The sequence below is a fragment of the Momordica charantia genome, assembly GCF_013281855.1.
Source record: "Momordica charantia cultivar OHB3-1 chromosome 8 unlocalized genomic scaffold, Mcharantia_2.0 BLBB01000008.1, whole genome shotgun sequence".
Taxonomy (NCBI): domain Eukaryota; kingdom Viridiplantae; phylum Streptophyta; class Magnoliopsida; order Cucurbitales; family Cucurbitaceae; genus Momordica; species Momordica charantia.
Genome location: NW_028275166.1, coordinates 6,019,892 through 6,038,162, shown reverse-complemented (window position 1 = coordinate 6,038,162; position 18,271 = coordinate 6,019,892). Strand labels below are relative to the sequence as shown.

The 18,271-nt window shown below is 32.7% G+C and overlaps 3 protein-coding genes across 4 annotated transcripts; all 3 read left to right on the top strand.

The window, feature by feature from the left end:
* The first annotated feature begins 268 nt into the window (after positions 1–268).
* On the top strand, positions 269–2,011 carry LOC111014055 (uncharacterized). Its single transcript, XM_022288658.2, has 2 exons — positions 269–459; positions 1,379–2,011. Exons 1-2 carry the CDS (start codon positions 355–357, stop codon positions 1,787–1,789), a joined length of 516 nt encoding a protein of 171 aa, XP_022144350.1. The 5' UTR covers positions 269–354; the 3' UTR covers positions 1,790–2,011.
* A 5,085-nt stretch (positions 2,012–7,096) lies between these two features.
* On the top strand, positions 7,097–12,651 carry LOC111014079 (eukaryotic initiation factor 3 gamma subunit family protein). 2 transcript variants are annotated; one of them, XM_022288697.2, is made up of 13 exons: positions 7,097–7,340; positions 7,425–7,555; positions 7,654–7,786; positions 8,465–8,546; positions 8,637–8,707; positions 8,949–8,990; positions 9,587–9,711; positions 10,221–10,314; positions 10,401–10,479; positions 10,729–10,919; positions 11,008–11,113; positions 11,651–11,737; positions 12,340–12,651. In XM_022288697.2, the coding sequence occupies exons 1-13, from the start codon at positions 7,216–7,218 to the stop codon at positions 12,430–12,432; spliced, it is 1,359 nt and encodes a 452-aa protein (XP_022144389.1). In that variant the 5' UTR covers positions 7,097–7,215; the 3' UTR covers positions 12,433–12,651. The 2 variants fall into 2 exon arrangements, with proteins under 2 accessions (XP_022144389.1, XP_087983000.1); XM_088126874.1 differs by having other exon boundaries at positions 7,203–7,344.
* Positions 12,652–13,740: 1,089 nt separating this feature from the next.
* Positions 13,741–18,136, top strand: LOC111013919 (transcription factor E2FC). The gene is given in 14 exon segments (XM_022288468.2): positions 13,741–14,177; positions 14,706–14,889; positions 15,014–15,067; positions 15,163–15,248; positions 15,407–15,449; positions 15,452–15,494; positions 15,576–15,630; positions 16,599–16,651; positions 16,745–16,795; positions 16,883–16,931; positions 17,024–17,089; positions 17,176–17,252; positions 17,437–17,590; positions 17,702–18,136. Coding segments are annotated over 14 exon segments (1,236 nt in total). The 5' UTR covers positions 13,741–13,934; the 3' UTR covers positions 17,780–18,136.
* The last annotated feature ends 135 nt before the right edge of the window (positions 18,137–18,271 follow it).

The window sequence follows — 18,271 nt, the reverse complement described above, 5'->3', positions numbered from 1 at the left end:
CGTAACCGACAAGTCGTACGAAGTCTAGCCATGTGCCGATTGGATTCTGCAACAAAACAATAACAAACAACGAAGTATGGAAATGGAATTAGAGGAAGATTTCGGGTGGGTGGGCCATATCCGAACCGGGTCGGATCCTCTGGAAAAAGCAGTTTTAAAAACGGATCATTTTCCAGTGAAGTGGAAGCGAAGAAACGAAGCTTCCTTGTTCGGTCACTTTCAGTTTCATCTTCTCCTTCTCTTTCTGTCTCCCTTTAAAATGGCGTCGTTTCAGTTAACGCTTTTTCTCAGTAGTTGTGTAGTTGAATTAATTTGCTCCATTATTATTATATTTTTTTTCTGGGTAATTAATAGATGAAGATAATGGAGAAACGGCCGTATCGGTCGGTGAAGGAAGCCGTCGAGCTGTACGGCAAACGAATTTTAGAACCGGACCTCTACGCCAACGTTCTCCACCAGGTCAATTTTCAATTTACTACATCTCAACTCAATTCACACACACATATATATATTATATATATATTTGTAATTTTAGTACATTATTATTGATATATATGATAAAATATTTTTTTTAATCCTCCAATCTCACCGTTCTTTTCTTTTTATATCATTATGTCTCCAATCCCACCGCTCATGAAGAACAACTATTTATCAAGTAATGAACAACTATTTCCTTGCCACTATTAAATATCTGACGATTAAAGGAGAAAAATATAAAAGTAAAGTTTTTTCTAAGCAAGTTCCTCTTTATTAGAAAATAGTAAAAGGTTAAATACTTTTCATACCAATTATAATTTTGACAAGTAAGAAAGAGAAATGTATGAAAAAAAGGAAGGAAAATATTTGACTCCAAAGAGAATGGATCTTGTCCTTGCCACAAACTAAGATAAATAAATGTAGAAATAGAGATTTTTTTTTAAAATAATAAGTTTTCAATTTTACAATTGCCCAATGACAGTATCACTCCTAAGATTAAAGTAAAAAGAGATTAAAAAATCTACAATTTTTCATTTGTTTAATTTAGATCATACTACTTTTTGTAATTTTTGAAAAAGAAAAACATGATGTAACCTTTATACCATATATCCGAAATTAATATCAATATATATTTCCATGAATTAAAAGATTTAACATATTAGGGGGCAATCCAATATTTTTATATATCTGAAAAATATGATTATATATCAAAATGTCAACAAAAATATCATATTATAACTTCTTTTTTTGTTTTCGTGATTTATAAAAAAATATATAAGAAGTTTTGACATATATGTCTACATTAACAGTTTAATTCTAACTTTTAAAAAGTGACAAGAAATACAGATAATTAATATTTGGCTTTTGTGAATAAATTTGATTTAATATATTGGTGCCATAGATGGAGAGCGAAGAAAATGAAGACGAGAACAGCCTTATGAAGATCAAAAGCGTGAGAGATGAATTAGATATTGCAAAGCAAAATTTGGAGAAAGCAAAAGAACGAAGTGTAGTCATGGCACGATCTCTGTCTTCTCTCCAAGAAGAGTTGGAAGATACAAAGCGTAAGCTCCAAATGCTCAAAGAAAGAGAATCCATGAGAAGTTTTGAAACTGTGGATGGCTCTTGGAAATTTGATTTCAAGACGCAATCGCAGAGATTCGAAGAAGAAGAAGAAAGTGAAGCTAATTGTGAGAAGCAACATGTGAATATCGATGCACATAATGGTCCATCTGTGAAGAAGAAGGTAAGAGACACGATGAAGAAATCATCAATATTGATGAAGGGATTTTTTTCTAAGAAAAGGAAATGAAAAAAAAAATCATATATGAAAAATAGGAACAAAAAGGCAAAAGAAAATTAAAGCAACATGTATTTTAGATCGTACCCAAGCCTTTTTTTTTCTTCTTTATAGATTTTGATGATGGATTTGAAGTTTTCTTTGTATTGAAGGTTAAAATTTGTCGTTTATCATTGTACACTTTTGACTCTTATAATATATATATATATATATATATATTTTCTAATTCTTATATGTTTAATTGTAACGATTGATTTTTTCTTCCTTTCAACAGAAATTTCGCTAGATAATATATACTAAATATTAAAAATATTACCATTTTTTCCTTTTTAATATATAGCATATTGGTGATTTTTCTCATTGTATTTTATATTGTTGCGTTTGAATTTTAGTTCAATTTGAATTATGTTTTTCATTGCAAATTTTCTATTTATTTTATGTTATTTAAATAAATGTCTCTTACTTCCCCCAAAAAGAAAAGTAATAATAATTCTCTGTAAAAAGAGTGGAATAGCTATATCATTCTATTAATTTATGAAAACATTTGATTACTTCAAGACTTTTTTTTATTAAATATGACTTATACATGCATAAATGTACCATCAAATGATTAAGTTGGACCGATTAGTGGTGATTCAATTATATATTCATTCATCTTTTTTCATTCACAACAAAAATGTTAATACTATAGATTCAACCCTAAGATATAGTTATAGTTAGTGACTTTAGCTTGTCATTTAAATTGTAAATTAAAATCAGTCATTTAGGACCCTATATAATTATGAATTACGATCTATGAAAGAGATTCAAATACTAGAAGTATTAATAACTCTCCATGGTCATAATAGATAAATAATAAATTTACGACAAAAAAATGAAAAATAAAAAATGAGATGTAGTTCCAGAGATACGAGAACGTTAGAAAAATGAATACATGAATTTTGAATTAGAGTTTAAGAAATTATTTTAGTTGAGAAGTAGAAATAAAATACTATATTAACATTATCTTGGAGTATGACTCATTGTGGAGGCAAATTTTATTTTTATTCTTTTTCCTCCTCCATAAAATCTTCAATCACATGAAGCGAACAAAAAAGTTGCGACAAACCGACAAACGCGAAGAAGAAAAAATAGCAGAAGCGAATCGATTCGATACCCTGCCTATTGCAAGCTCAAATCGCAGAAAGAGCAAAAGCAAATTTGCAAAAGTATTCACTGAAAACAGTATCGTTCGCGATTAATCCTAGTTCGTTCCGGCTTTCAAAATCAGAGAATCGAAACGATTTAGCATCGGATTAGCGATTCCTGTGTGTGCGACCGTGCATTTAATCATTCATCATACCATCGCATTTCCATCGGAGTTTCTGCCTCCGACGCCGATTTGTTCCTGCAGCGACGACTTGTTGAAGAACTCGATACAATCGGCGATTGCTTCGCTGTAATGCGAGTAAGACGAGTAATTCGAGCTGCAAGATGTTTTCGGCGGCTCGAATTTCTCCAGATTTCTCTGCCTGGACGCCATTATTGGCGACGACGACGAACCTCGAGAAGGAAAATAGAATATGAATCGCATGAACATCCGGCGGATCCGGCTCAGAATCCTCGCCGGAGAGAGGCTCACGCCGGAACTTCCTCCTCTGTAATCTTCTTGATCCCTTACGTGAATGACGAAGCCGTCTGCTCCGTTTGGTTTGTGGCTGATCGGAACGGTTGGATTCTCGGCCTTCTCCATGGGAGAATTGTGAACTCTTGAGAGGTGTTTGGTTACTAGGATATGGCGTCCGGAACAAGGATGAGATTGTTCTTATAATCGTGGATGGCTTGTTCTGGTGTTTGGGGAAAGCCGGGAGGGGTTGTAGAGGAAATGGGGAGACGTCAGCGAAGCATCTATTGATCCATGTGAGGTAATGATTTTTTTCTAATCAATATCTAATTTGTTTATGTCAGATAAATCAAAAGTATGTATTATATATATATTGTTTTGAGGTGATTTCTTCTTTTTGAAGTTATGGATGTTTTGATTTATAAATAAATTTTTAGTTAAATTATAAGCTTAGTTATGTTCATAGGTCTAATTTCTAACTTTGGTATCTAGTAAGTTCATGAAAGTATCAAGAATTTCAATAGATTATGAATTTATGAAATAAAAAAATGGAAAGTTCATAGATTTTTTTTTTTTTGTACAAGAATGAATGTAGAGATAGAGGATTGAACTTTTGATCAAACGTCTTAATCGCTGAGAGTTTATAGACTTTTTAGACACAAATTTAAAATTTTAGTTACCTATTAGATATAAAATTGAAAGCAATTAAAAACTTTATAGAGTTAAAAAGAAATGACATGAAATTTCAAAATTTAACCATAAATTTTTTAGGTTAGTTTTTAATTAGTTTTTTAAATAAGACACCAGGGAGCACCCAATAGTACAAATAAAATGGTGGAGAGTAATAATGTGAGATATTGATAATATGAGTATAGCTCAATTCCTTAATGTATCAAAATGTCATGAGTTCGAATCATTTCACTCCCATGTTACACAAAAAATACCCGTTTATGGTGGGGTCTATGTGAAAATTACTAATATATTTTTAATAAATAAATAAAACCTTTGCTAGAGACCATTTATCTTTTTAATAAAGAAATAACCTAAATCTTAAACCTTAAAACCTAAAAAAGATAATATAAGCCACAAGATACGAATAAGAACGGCTAGAAAATTTAGCAAGAATAAGTACATTGATTAATTACTATATTTATTTAATTATTTATTAGAATATTATCATTTAATCATTAATGTAAATATTTACATTAAATTACCATCCATTCTCACTACAAATGAATACATTTTAAACTATAATAATAAATATAATAAAATGACCTTTGTTTAGGACAATTCGAAAAAAAAATATTTAAATCTTGAAAATCTAGATTTGTAAATATTTTAAAAGTTGGATATTTGTGAAATGTAATGTGTAATAATATGACTGACCATATAAAAAAAAATTATTAGACATAATACATTTTAAAAAATACATAATGTATACAAAATAATCCTTGTACCTCCTTTATATGGGGAAAAGGAAAGATGGAGAATGTAGTGCGCCGCCAAGAATGATAATAAAACCTTAAAAGAATAATAATAAAACTTTCAGGTGGGTTGGGCTTTTGAGTAGTCGAAGTAAAGAGGTTGTTATCAATTAATAATTTATTAATGAAGTGATTGTGTCTCCTTGTTCTTCTTAATCAAAGAGTGCCACCTCTGGGCTCTCCTCTTATTAATCATGGTAGGTGGGCTGACTACGAATGGAAATGAAATAAGATTAAATAAACAAAAAAAAATCTAAATTTTAAATGTTGATGATAAGTATGATTTTTATTTTTGTTACCGCGAGGTGAAAGTGGTCAAAAGTTTTATAAGATTTTAATATCTTAAATAGGTGATTATTATGGAACTTGAACTCATTTCTCGATATAGTTTATTTACTTTGTTATTTGCTTGCATATTATTAAGAGATATGGTGAAAACGAATGGTTCATTTGTTAAATATGGTGGAATCAACTATGACGAAGGTGAAATGAATATATGACATTTAGACATCTACGATACTGTTCAAGATTGAACCCCGAGAGGAGAGCACCTTGATGTAACTTCAACGACTTGATGTTGGTTCAAAGCACACTTCCAATTTGGAACACATTGACATTGTCACAAAAAGATGATTGAGCCTTGAAGTTTGGAGCACCTTTGATACTAAGTGGAAGACATGAACATCGAGGCACTAGTTCATGTTTCTCTATAATAGCTTGCTCATGGAGATTTTTAATGTGTGTATGGTTTTGTAATTTTTTGTAACGACAACAAAAGTACACGGGAGTATTGTAGAATGATTTGTTAATATTTTTCTTAAAATAAATGTGAGAAAACTCGTACGTGTTTATAAACACTTAGTACCACTCTCTCCAAATATCATAGTGAAACCTAACACAATAATAAATAACTAAGCATAATTCATATTGGATTGACGAGCATGAATATAATGATTCTTACCTCTAATGATATTTAATAGTTACTGTTGCTTGCTTAAAAGTTTAGGTTCAACTAAGAGGTGTAAGTTTGATCCCCGCTTTCACATGTTGTGTAAAAAAAAGGATTAGTACATTCATAGGCTATTTAGAGACTATAATTACATAAAATGATTTAATTGTATAAAATTTATACTTTTGTTATGAAACAACCTCATTTAGGAGGGTACCCATCACCCAATTTACTAATATATCATTTTTTATTTCACCTCAATATTAATTAATTTTTAAAATTCAAAATTGGCTGAGGTTACATTTTAAATCCTTTAAACTGTGACTAATTAGACTTTTCAACAGTGAAAAATATAAAATCCCCAAAATCCTCAATTATTAAAAAAATTTGAAAACTCCATTCCTCCAACTTTTCTTCTTCTTCTATCGTTCTGTTTCCGTCCATTCTTTCGTCTCCGGCTACCGTCTGCGTTCCTTCGTCTCCGGCCGCCCATCCATTGTTTCCGTCTGTTTATCCCGAGGTTTCTTTTTATCTCGATCATTGTCTAGTCGCCGACCAGAAGGTTTGTAGATTATTTGTTTTGTTGGTTAATTGTAGAGTGATATAGTCGTATATACTTTATAGCTATATATAGGTTATATCTCCATATAAGTGTAGGTTATAATGACTATAGTTTATATCACCATTGTTAAGTGTATATTGCTTAAGTTTATAGTCGGATATAGTTTATATTTCCATATAACTGAAAAGGTAGTCAGATATAGTTTATCTCTCTCTATATATATATTTCTATTTAAGTGTATGTTATGATGGCTATATTATTGAAATTTGGCCAAAAAAAATGTAATAAAATGAAAAAATATTTGCAATAAATTTTATTATTTAGTAGAATATATTAAGGAGTAAATTTGAGAATTATGATAATAATTGAATATTTTGTAATAAATTTGATTTTTTAGTAGAATATATCAAGGAGTAAATTAGAGAATTATGAGAACGATTGATTTAAATCTCACAATAATTTAATGTTTACAAAATCAAATTTAAAATATTAATATTTTACATTTAAATAAAAGATAAATTATAATAAATATAAATATCATAAATAAGAGTAAATTTGACATTTATCTAAAAATCTAAAATTGTAAAATTTGTAAATGAAAATAAGTTTACAAAATAGCTTATCCAATATATTATCTAAAAAAAAGTTTAGGTTCGTAATCTTGTTTAGTTGGCCCACAATTCTTGGACTTCAATTATTTGGAGCCCAGAAACGGTTAAACCCTCTTGGTCTTCGTTGTTCTGCTCCAACCGTCACCCTCCTCATAAACCCTAAAAATCACTCTATTGATTCTACAGTTTCTGCGCTGTAAGTTATTCCTCTACTTAGTAGATTCTGAAGATGTCCTCCGATAATCTCCAATCTGAATTGCATCGAAACCCTAGAGTCACGTGGGAGGGTTGCAGCGTTTTGCTCGACATCAATGATGGCGACCGCCTAGTTTTTGCTCGACTCTCGCCCGCTTCGTAGGTCTTTCGCCCATTGAATTTTTGCGTTGATTTCTGGTTTTACATGCTTATTAAGTGATAAGAAAATACTGTGATTTGCAGTACACTGAAAATTGGTAATAAAAGTTACTCTCTGAAGCCCTTAATAGGTTGTCCATTCGGTTCTTTGTTTCAAATCGAAAATGTAGCCGGTGGGCCACATTTGTCTCGCGTCATGCCCTCCAGAGAAGAAGGTTTGATTTCTTACTACACATTTTTGTAGAGGAAATGGTTTTATCTTTCACAATTTTTAACTGAAGCGATTTTCTTTTTCCGATATCTGTTTCCGAAGGCATTAACTGTCAAGAAACGGAGAAGATGAAGGAAGAGCAGGTCACAAAAGATGAGCTGAGAGATAACAGAGCGATTGTAGACAATAATAAGGCGCAAAGCCTTTCCAGTGAAGATATCGATGCAATGCGAAGGTAAGATACTGCTTTACTTTGCCACTGGTTCAAGAACAAGTTGAGGCTAGATCTCATGTAATCGTCTGAAGATTAATTAAGGCCAACTTGAAGATGCGTATATTTTCATGAAAGTTGCCTTAGCTAAAGTATGAATTGTGGCAGTGCAGGCCACTACTGTGTTGATACTGGCCAGACTTAAAAAAATAAAAAAGGTTAAAAATAATTTGGTCTAGACACACATTTGTCACAAATGGTGAAGTCATGAAGTTTTGAATTAACCAACGATGAGATGCATTGGAAATTTCAGATATTATTTCTATGCAGGATATGTTGGGCGTTGTTATTATTATTTGAATTGGTCGTGACATAAAAGAAGGGGTGACCAGACCTTTTATTCTTTTGCTGGTCAAATGTTGCAGCACAATGATCTTGCTTGAACCCTGCCTCTGTCACTGTGATTCTGGCTCTGTGGGATCCTTCTTGCAGGAGGCCAACCATGGAACCACTGTGCTGGGATTGCAGTCGCATGGGGATGTTCCTACCGTTCCCTCATTGTTTTAACATTTATGGGAATTTAAGTCTTTTATAATTCATTTCATGTAATTGGTTATTGTATTTTCCTTAAATCTGTTATTATCAATGATGCATACTCATAAAAAAATAATAATGATGCATACTCTTTCTCTTTATATGTAGTCAGGGTGCAACTGGTGATGAAATTGTGGAAGCTCTTATCGCCAACAGTGCAACATTTGAAAAGAAAACAGTTTTCTCTCAGGTGATCAGAATATGCATATGCCGAGTAGTTTCATCTTTGTACATCTAGCAATTCTTTTTTCTAAAGTTGTCCTATTCATTTTATCTGCAGGAGAAATATAGGCTTAGGAAACAGAAGAAGTATGCACCTAGGGTACTTGTGAGGAGACCTTTTACTCGAAGGTATCCATGATGAACAGTATCAACAAGAAACTTTTTGTTATATATGGACTTGCTAAGAGTAATGGCTAGTTCATATCACATTCTGAATATCTGTATTTGTTACATCACGAGTATTCATATATTTACAGTCCTCTTCTTTTAGGCTACTGTTAGTTTTACTCTGTTGGTTGCTTTATTAATTTTATATAATGCTGCCTAGCTTCCATTACTTAATGCTGATGTTTTTTCCTCCATCTTTCAGTATTTGTGAGGCATACTTCAAGAAATATCCAGCTAGAATCGGGTAATTTTATTTGTTCATTTTTTGACTACATCTCTTTCCATTTGGTTTTAATTCTTTCCATAGAGTATACATCTCGGTTGTTTTTCTTTTGATTGAGTGGAGCCTTATTTCTTTTAGTTAGTTAGTTAGTTTGTTTTTATTTTTATTTTTTATGCCCCTTGTATTCTTTCATTCATCCTCAATGAAAGGTTGTTGTTTCATAAAGAAAAACTCAGGTCATTTTTCTTTAAAATAATTTGTTTTATTTATAATGACAACCTGCATGTTTTCTATTCATTAGATGACTAAGTGATCGTGTCATATGAGGACTTTGATTTGCCTCAGGCCTTTGGGAAGTATCACTGTGATAATGCTTTTTTGTTCTCTTCCTCCTCGCTGCTCATTGTTTAAGGAATAGTTTTATTTTATTTCCAGTAATATCGTAACGAAAAGTGCAAATTCAATTATTATGTTATATCGGTAATGTCATTTTTTTTGCCCATGCCATTCACTTCCTGGTCTGTCTCCTCGTGAACTGTCACTCATCAGAAGCTCTCTGATGGTTTGGTGTTGGAAACAATATTTTAATGTACTTTGTTTCCTTGCTTATGATTCAGATTCTTGCGAGTTGATGCTTTATCTCTTCTTCTTTCTTTCGCCAACGTGACTTCAAATTCTGATGTTCTTGTGCTTGATATGGTTGGTGGTCTTCTCACTGGAGCCGTAGCTGAGCGTTTAGGAGGTCTGTCTTATCCTCTATCATTCTTAGCATTAATAAACTTGTGGTTCATTTTTTTTTTCAAAAAATGGCCACAAATCCTTGATTAATGTAAGCCATAGCATTAAGGTTGGGTGTAAGTTTCTTATGTAAAAAAAGAAGTTTGGGTGTAAATTATAGTCTTGGCTTGCAGTCATCAAATATTGTTAGGTGTTTATCCAAGATGCTATGGTGGTGTGGGAAGGGCTTGAAATGTTTGGGCAGATAACTTCAAGGTCGTGAGTTTATAAGCCCCTCATTGAAAACTTAATGACTTAAAACTCATGTTGTTTCATGGAGTTAGTCTTTCGGGTGGATGAAGCCTCTTCAGATATCAGTGAGAGTGGACCATAAGCATAATTCAAATACTAGTACTGAGACCCCAGACAACAGGGGGGAAAAATATAGTTAGGTGTCAAGTTGCAATATGATAATTTCAATTGTGTGTTCTGCTCTACATTTTATGATGCTAAATTGTGTTGGTTTGTTTACAGGCAAGGGTTCTGTCTGCAATACATACCTTGGAAATAATCCAAATCATATGGATATAGTAAGAATATTCAACTTTGATGATGAAATTTGTGCCAGGTTTGCTGCTTCAATCCTCTTCTTTGCAGTACATATTTTTTGAAAAGATGACTTTCTACAATATTTGGTAACTTTTTATCCACCAGGATAATGCGTTCACCTCTTATTGACCTTGCCTCATCCCAAGTTGACTCTTCCAAGTCTAATGGTGAACATGAAGCCAGTGTAAGTAGAGTTCTTCTTCTCTTGAACGTTTTAATGAGCTTGGCTGACTTTTAGAATGGCGAAAAGTAGTTCTAACCAAGTAGTATTTGATTATATAAAAGTGACTTAAAATTTTCTAGAAAAAAACTTAAAAGAAAAAGAACTTTATAACACTTTAATGAGTCCTTCCAAAATTGTTACTCTTAATTGTCATCTAGAACTATTTGAGTTGGGTGTTACTTTTATTTATTATTATTTTTTTGGGTAAAGATTAATGCAGAGGAACAGGCATCTGAACCTGTTAGTATGGATGAAAGCGCTGTACCATCTACAGACCAGCCCTCAGAACTCAACTCAGAGTCTATAGTTTCTCCATTAACAAAAGCATTTAAATGCGCAAAGGCTGGAGATAAGGCACCATCAGAAGTTGTTAACTCATGGAAGGAAAATGGTTTTACTAGGTGAGTAATAAGTATGGTTTGGTGGTAATATAATATGTTTCACCATTAATGGCAATTCACTTCACTTCATTATTTTGAATAATTGCAGCCTAATAATTGCTGCACCACAGTTGGATGCATGGAGCCTTGTTAAAGATCTGTTGCCTCTTGTATCCAACTCTGCCCCATTTGCTATCTATCACCAGTATCTTCAGGTTGGTTCTTTGTTAAAATTTACCTTCGTAATTATAAATGTCATTTAAATTGTTGATACTATTATAATTAGTTCTCCAAGAAGTGCCTGAGGGTTTGAAGACAACCTCCAAAGTCTCGGTTCTAGGCTCTGGTCGAAAACTTGAATCATTTAAAATCCTTCAGACTTTCCAAAGTGCTTTTAGAGTAGGCAAAATCTCTTCGAAAATTAGTGAAGGATAGACCACGAGGATGATAGTAGGAGTGGGTGGGAGCCATCATGAGGTGGCCTAGTGGTCAATAAGGGCCCAGGTAAATAGCAAAGGGCTTAGAGAGAATTAGTTCAAACTATGGTGGCCACCTATCTAGGATTTAATATCCTACCCGTTACCTAGGCAACAAAATGTAGTAGAGTTTAGGCGAGGTGCACGCAAATTGGTCTGGAAACTCACGGATATAAAAAAAAAAAAATCCAAAATGAAATGTTGTATATATATATATATACATATATTCACTTGGTATGCTTGAGTTTGGTTAAGTTGACGATTTGTTAAATGCAGCCTCTCGCAACTTGCATGCATAAACTACAGCTTGAGAGGATGGCAATCAGCTTGCAAATATCAGAACCCTGGCTCCGTGAATACCAGGTTTAATACATTTCTGCGTCTTTTCCTTTTAGCACACTTTAGCAATTAAGTGCTCTGTTTTTTAAAAATATAAGCATTTGGTAATTGATCTTGTTTCTCGATTCTCATTTTAAAGAAATGTTTCCTAAGCCATGTTGAATTTTTTTGCAAACAACGAAATCAAGTTTTTCGTTTCTTTTTCTATTGGGTGTTTTTCCTCCTAAAACATAGATCAAGTATTATCCTATCATTTTTTACCTGTAAAATGCATAATAAATATAACATAAAATATTTTAATATTTAATTTGCATATAAAACCTTTTCTTTTTAAATTTAAAATTTTAAAAAACAAGAAACAAAAAATTGGAAGAACAAGAAATAAGAATTAGTTAGTTTCGAGCAATTAATTATTATATAGCTCTCTGCCAGATTACTGTTTCTATGCTGAGGGATTTGTACATATTTAGTCTAGTTTTAGAGAATATCTATAATAATAGAAAAAATAAAGTCAAGATAATTTTACATTCTGAAATTTCTAAGGTTCGTATAATATAAATCTATAAAGAGATTTTACCAAAAAAAAAAAATTGTATATATTAATAACTAATCGTTATAATGCACAGGTTCTTCCATCGAGAACCCATCCCTTCATGCAGATGAATGCCTTTGGTGGATACATTCTTAGTGGGACGAAGATATGTGGTGGCCATCAATAGTAATTTGAATATGCAGATTCTATAGTGCAACTTTTAATGCAATTTTTTGCCATGGCCTTGTAATTTTTAGCTTTGATATTTATTTCTATATCTTTCCATTTTATTTTGTCACTTATATTACAGCTTAAATACATTTCTTTTTGGGTTAAATTTTACAAAATACCCATAGACTTGTTTTAATGACGGTGAGTTGTAAAATAATAGTAATTATGTTTTAAACTTTGACCATCATTTAAAATTTTTATTTTAACCCTTAATATTTAAAATTGTTTCAGAACGTTCACTTTCTCTGTTAAAATGAATATAGAAATATGATGTGGTGACGACTTGTGAAAATGGAGCTAAAAAAATTAAAAGGATTTTAATCAGATTTGAAATGATTTGATTAGAAGGTGGGTCTACATAGCGTATAACTAATTTTTTCGATATATTTTACAAATAATATCAGCCTCTTTGGTCTGTCTAATTTTTATTATGTTTATTTACTAAATTTCTAGCATCAATTAATTAAAAGCAATAAGTATAACAACAGATATTATGTAATCGATGCTTTTTAATGGGTAAGGACTAACTAGAGAAAACATGAAAGTGATTCAAAAATTAACTAAGAAATTTACGATTTTTGTAATACAGTTATCATCGAACATCTAACTAACTATTAATAATGTTACTTCAAAATCGTGTACACGTAATTGAAACATTTGTAAGATCTTTAACAATATTAAATAGACCTGGAATTCAAAGAATTGTGACGAAATTAGTAGGTTAAGTTATAAGTTTAGTTCACAAAATTTCAAGTTTGTGTCCAATCTTTAAACTTTGAAAAAAAAAAGTTTAATAGGTCTTGGAACGTTTAATTACGTGTCTAACAGAGTTCTAGAAAAAAAAGTGTGAATTTTAAAGCTTTCAATTTTATATATAATACATGAAACTTTTTTTTTCTAGTAAGCCATTGACATTTTTTTTCCTATTAAACAGAAAATTGAAAATTTATCCCATTCCACACGAAATTCATTTTTGTTTTTAATAGATTTATTAATTAAAAAAAAAGTAGAATAGGTAGTCTATTAGACACAAAATTAAAAATTTTAGACAATTTTAAAGTTAAAATACATATTAGATACAAATTTTTTTTGGTAGAATTAATATGGAGCAGTTGTATAAATTATTAGATACTATCTAACTTGAGAGTGAATGGGAAGAATAATGTAACAAATAATTTCTATAATTGGATTAAAAAAGAAAGTAGGGACTGGAAATTGGAATTGATAATTGATATATCCGTTCCCGCCCAAAGAGAATTGGGAGTCCGTTCCTGTAATTTTCACCATCTCAATTCCAGATCTCCTTTTATTTCCGTTCCATATTCGATCGCTTTCTCTCTCCTCATTTTATTCGCTTGCCGCTTCTCCGTACTCTTTTCTCTTATTTCTCTCTCTCTCTTTCCCTCCAATCTTCAAAAACCTCCATTAACTCCCTCCCTTTTTCCTCCATTGTTTCCGATGTCGAACGCCGTCGAAGATCTCAGCCACCGCCTCCGGCACTCCGATTTCCGATTTCATCTCCTTCACCCTCACTCTCAGCACCATCGCGACATGTCTTCTTCTTCTTCGTCTTCAGCTCCAGCTCTTCCTCTGTGTTTCCGTCAGTATCATCGGCCTCCTCCGCCTCGGCTGAATCAATCCGATACTTGTGCTGGCCGTCTCGCTCCCGACGCGCATTCTACTGCTGCTGCTACGCTTGACGTGAGTTTCTTACTCTCTTCAGCATCTTCTTCCTTTTGCTATTTGTTTGGTTTCTAATTCCCGATGCGCGATCAATCTTGTTTAGGTATTCGTTAATTTCGAAGATCGGTGTTAAATTAAATTCTTGAGGCTGCAAAACTTTTTTTTAGTAAAGTTTGGTAGATTTATAAATCTGGATCGTGATTTTCTACATTGATTTGATTAGCTGCTAATTAATGTTTAATTTATTAACGCAACAAGGATTTGGCACACCTTTAATTTTTGTCTCTCTTGAACTCTTAGTAATAGAATTTTTTTTTCCTTAGTAATTGTAATCCGTTTCCGGTTTTAGCGCATGGAGCGCCTTTCTGTAAGATCCTATGCATAAATGTCGCGAGACATTAGCGTGCCTATTTTTCAATATTTTTATGAATATCTTCAATTTCTTTAGTATCAGAACTGATGATCCATATGTCGATCTATTTTAATCTATCTTTCTTTTCTCTTTTCTTGAAAAATTTATTGGATAATAACAATTTTTTTTTACAGTTGAAACAAACATATGACATTAATGCCGCTGAGGCTCTGGCTAGTAGACGAGCTTTAGCTTCTGAACAGAGGATGCGATCTGATGATTCTTCATGTGAACCAGTATCCTGTGCAAATGGAAAGCAGAACAAAAAACCGAAGTTCCAGAAAAATTCACAGTCTAGGACTGAGAGATCAATAGATGGTACTTACAATATCCTTCTAGCCAACTAATCATAGTTTATCTCATACGAATTTTATATTTGGTCTTATCCAATTTAATATGCATATTTAGTTTCTTTTGCCCTTGGATTTTGTTTTTGTTGTAGAGCCTCTTGATGGTCTTAATCTACCTACTAATGGTCGGTACGACAGCTCGTTAGGTAAAGTTGAGGTGAATAAATGTCTAATAAGATCATCTGGGATGCGCAGGATCTGGCCGTTGAGATTTGAAAATTTTGTATATTTTAATCGGCAGGCTTCTTGACAAAAAAATTTATCAGGTTGGTTCAGGAGGCTGAAGATGGAACACTCGATTTAAATAAAACTGCAGACGTATTAAAGGTATAGAATTAAATTTTATGCGTGTAGGGAAGGTCTTAGAGAAGACCTTCCAACTAGCTTAAGAGTGTGTTTTTCTTCTACAATGATTCCGATATTCAACTTTACTAATTTACTTATTTCTTTCTTTTTAGATGTTTAAGACTAATGTTTGACCACAGGTCCAAAAGAGGAGGATTTATGACATTACAAATGTTCTTGAAGGATAGGACTTATAGAGAAAACCACGATGAACCACATACGTTGGAAGTAATTATACCGCCATTATCTTTATTACTCCATTGGAAACTGTAAAATGCGCCGTGTAATGACTTTGAATCTTGTGAACAGGGGATGCGAGAGGCGTGGGCCTCAAGAGCTCAACGATCAAGTTAGTAGATTAAAGGTGCATTGCATTTTAGTCTTTTGGCATTTAACTTTCAAATTCATTCTCTCTGTTTCTATTGTTTTGTATATTCATTTATTATTTTACGAATCCACATCTCAACTGGTTAAGCAATCAGCATCTTGTGGCTAGTTAAACTTCTTTATCATGTCTCAAGAACACAAGTCAACTGAGTATATTGTTTTAATTATATGTTTGTCACATCCAACCCTAAGTACATTTAACTGGAAATGATTTGGCCTTCAATTATCATCATGTCTATCTGTGAACTGAACATCAATGGAGGTAATTTGGCCATCCTTTCAGTTTCTCTAGTGTAATTATTGCTGAAAGTTTATTCTGTTGTCTTGAACTTGAAGGCTGAAATTTTTGGTTGACAGGTTAACTAATAGTCACTTTGTACTAATGAATATTAATAGTTAATGAACTAAGTAGTGTAATACAAACAATTAATAATTTAGAAGCTTATCTAACATTAGAAGATCATGTTAAGTACCCGATCTTTATCTACTAGTAGAAAGCTCAAAAGGGTGCCAAGCCAGCTTATGAACACTTGCTCAGCTTATTCAAGAGGGCTGGCTACTCTCCATGCTCAAACCTTTCCTAGAAAAAATGATACGATCTCTCAAGCTCACTGTCCCTCTACAAAATATATTCATAACATACTCTCTAACTAAATTTTAGAGGGATATTTCTTGACATTTCAGCATAGACGTTTACTATTGACAGATTATTTATAAATTGACATTGACATTATGTCATGTTGACTGTTTGGGGGCTCTAAATTCACCATCAAAGCATATTGCAGAAGATTTATAATCTCAATGGATATACTGAAAAATATCAGTCGGCAGAATATTAGAAATGGTACAGACTAATAGAAATTGGCTTTGGCCTTTCTAACTCTAAGATTCGTACTCACAGTTTGCATCTTCTAAAGTTTTCATTACATGGGGTTCTTATTGCAGGCTGAAGTTGAAAGTTTGTATGAAGATGAACGTAGACTTGATGATATAATAAGGTTGGTTATATTTGGTAAAATCAGGCCCTACTTAGTTCTTCCTTGCCTTACCAAAGAAAGAAAAAAGAGGCCTCACCAATGGTTTTCATGCAGGATGAAGCAAGAACTTCTGAGAAATCTCGAGGAAAATGCAAATCACAGAAAGTAATATTTTTGTGCCCTCAAACTTTTTACAAATTTAAAAGATACATTTCGCTCTTTTCTTAGACATTTTCCCCCTCGGATTATCAGGAACCTTTTTGTTACAGAAGAAGATATCTTGCAAATTCCTTGCTTCAAGGTTATTTTTCCTGAGCTATGGTAATTTCATTAGATTTTGCAATTAACCGATCTTCTGCTTAACTCACTGTTGTCCTGTAACTGGTGGATCAGAATCAGACACTTATAGCAGTTAAAGCCCCCCAAGCTAGTTGTATTGAAGTGCCTGATCCCGATGAGGTTATTATCACCATAAATTTATAGGTTGACAATTTCTCTATTCCATGAGCATTAGCATCTAATTGATGGTTTCCTGTATAAATCAGGAGGCTTGTTTTTCTGAGAGACAATGTAGAATGATCATCAAAAGCACCACTGGGCCAATCAGTCTATACCTCTTGAGGTATACTATATCACTCTTTAACATAACATCTTATATTTCTACAGACTTGGCTCTTCTTTCCATGCCAGCCTCCTCTTCTTGCTCTGAATTCATTTTGTTTACAAGTACACAAAATTCGTCTCAAGATTCCGCTTCTCTTTTTGAATACCAATCTTAAACACAATGTATTTTTTTGTGCCTGTAGGAACCAAAAACAAGGGCAAGAAGGAAGTATTTCCAAGCAAGCGAAACTGTCTTCACAACAGCAAAAGAATCCTAATTTATCTACTACCAACAATGCCTGTTCTCCTTTCCGGGAGTTTCATGGGATGCAGAGAATTTTACCTTTACATCATAATGTAGGTTCAATTTTTAAAGCTAAAAGCCGCCATGAATTCAATGTTTTATTCTAATATCTCATAGTTCGACATGAAACTGACCATTTAAGCTTCGTCGTCCTGTTTTTGCAGATAGACGATGATTATTGGTTCCACTCTAATTCTCAAGTGAGTATTACGCATTTATGGGGTGAAGAACACAACTTTTAACTTGTCCCGGGAGACCAACAGTCACTGACCTCTGGTTTTTTATGGAGCATCACATTTTTTTCCATCACAGAGGCCATTTTTCGACACTTTTCATTTCTTACAGAAATTTACTTACGAAGGAATTCCTCAGAGAATAAAGAGAGTAATAATGAAGTGTTTATCAGCTCTCAGCCCAGAGATAGGAAGTATTTATGTCTATTCTCCGCATAATTTTCGTCTTAAAGAGGTACGTGAAGACCTTGTCACACTTAAAAAGCTCATATTAATTTTCTTAGATTTTCTTACTGTGTCTAATTTGTTTAGGGATTTTTATAACGATATGATATTGCATGTGTCATGTGAAATGCACAATTTTATTACCGTACTGATAAATTTATTGTTTTTCTCTTTGACATCTTTATTTCTAAGGTAGAATTTAGTCACCCTCCTAATACCAATAAGATATAACTTGTCAAATATCCCTCCTTAACGCAATTGAAATTTTGCCCTTGA

Excerpts from the sequence above, each read along its gene's own strand:
- LOC111014079 (XM_022288697.2), top strand. The coding sequence starts at position 7,216 with ATGTCCTCCGATAATCTCCAATCTGAATTGCATCGAAACCCTAGAGTC. Across the intron at positions 9,712-10,220 it reads CGTAGCTGAGCGTTTAGGAG|GCAAGGGTTCTGTCTGCAAT; the intron begins GTCTGTCTTATC and ends GTTTGTTTACAG. Across the intron at positions 11,738-12,339 it reads CCTGGCTCCGTGAATACCAG|GTTCTTCCATCGAGAACCCA; the intron begins GTTTAATACATT and ends TATAATGCACAG.
- LOC111014055 (XM_022288658.2), top strand. The coding sequence starts at position 355 with ATGAAGATAATGGAGAAACGGCCGTATCGGTCGGTGAAGGAAGCCGTC. Across the intron at positions 460-1,378 it reads ACGCCAACGTTCTCCACCAG|ATGGAGAGCGAAGAAAATGA; the intron begins GTCAATTTTCAA and ends TTGGTGCCATAG.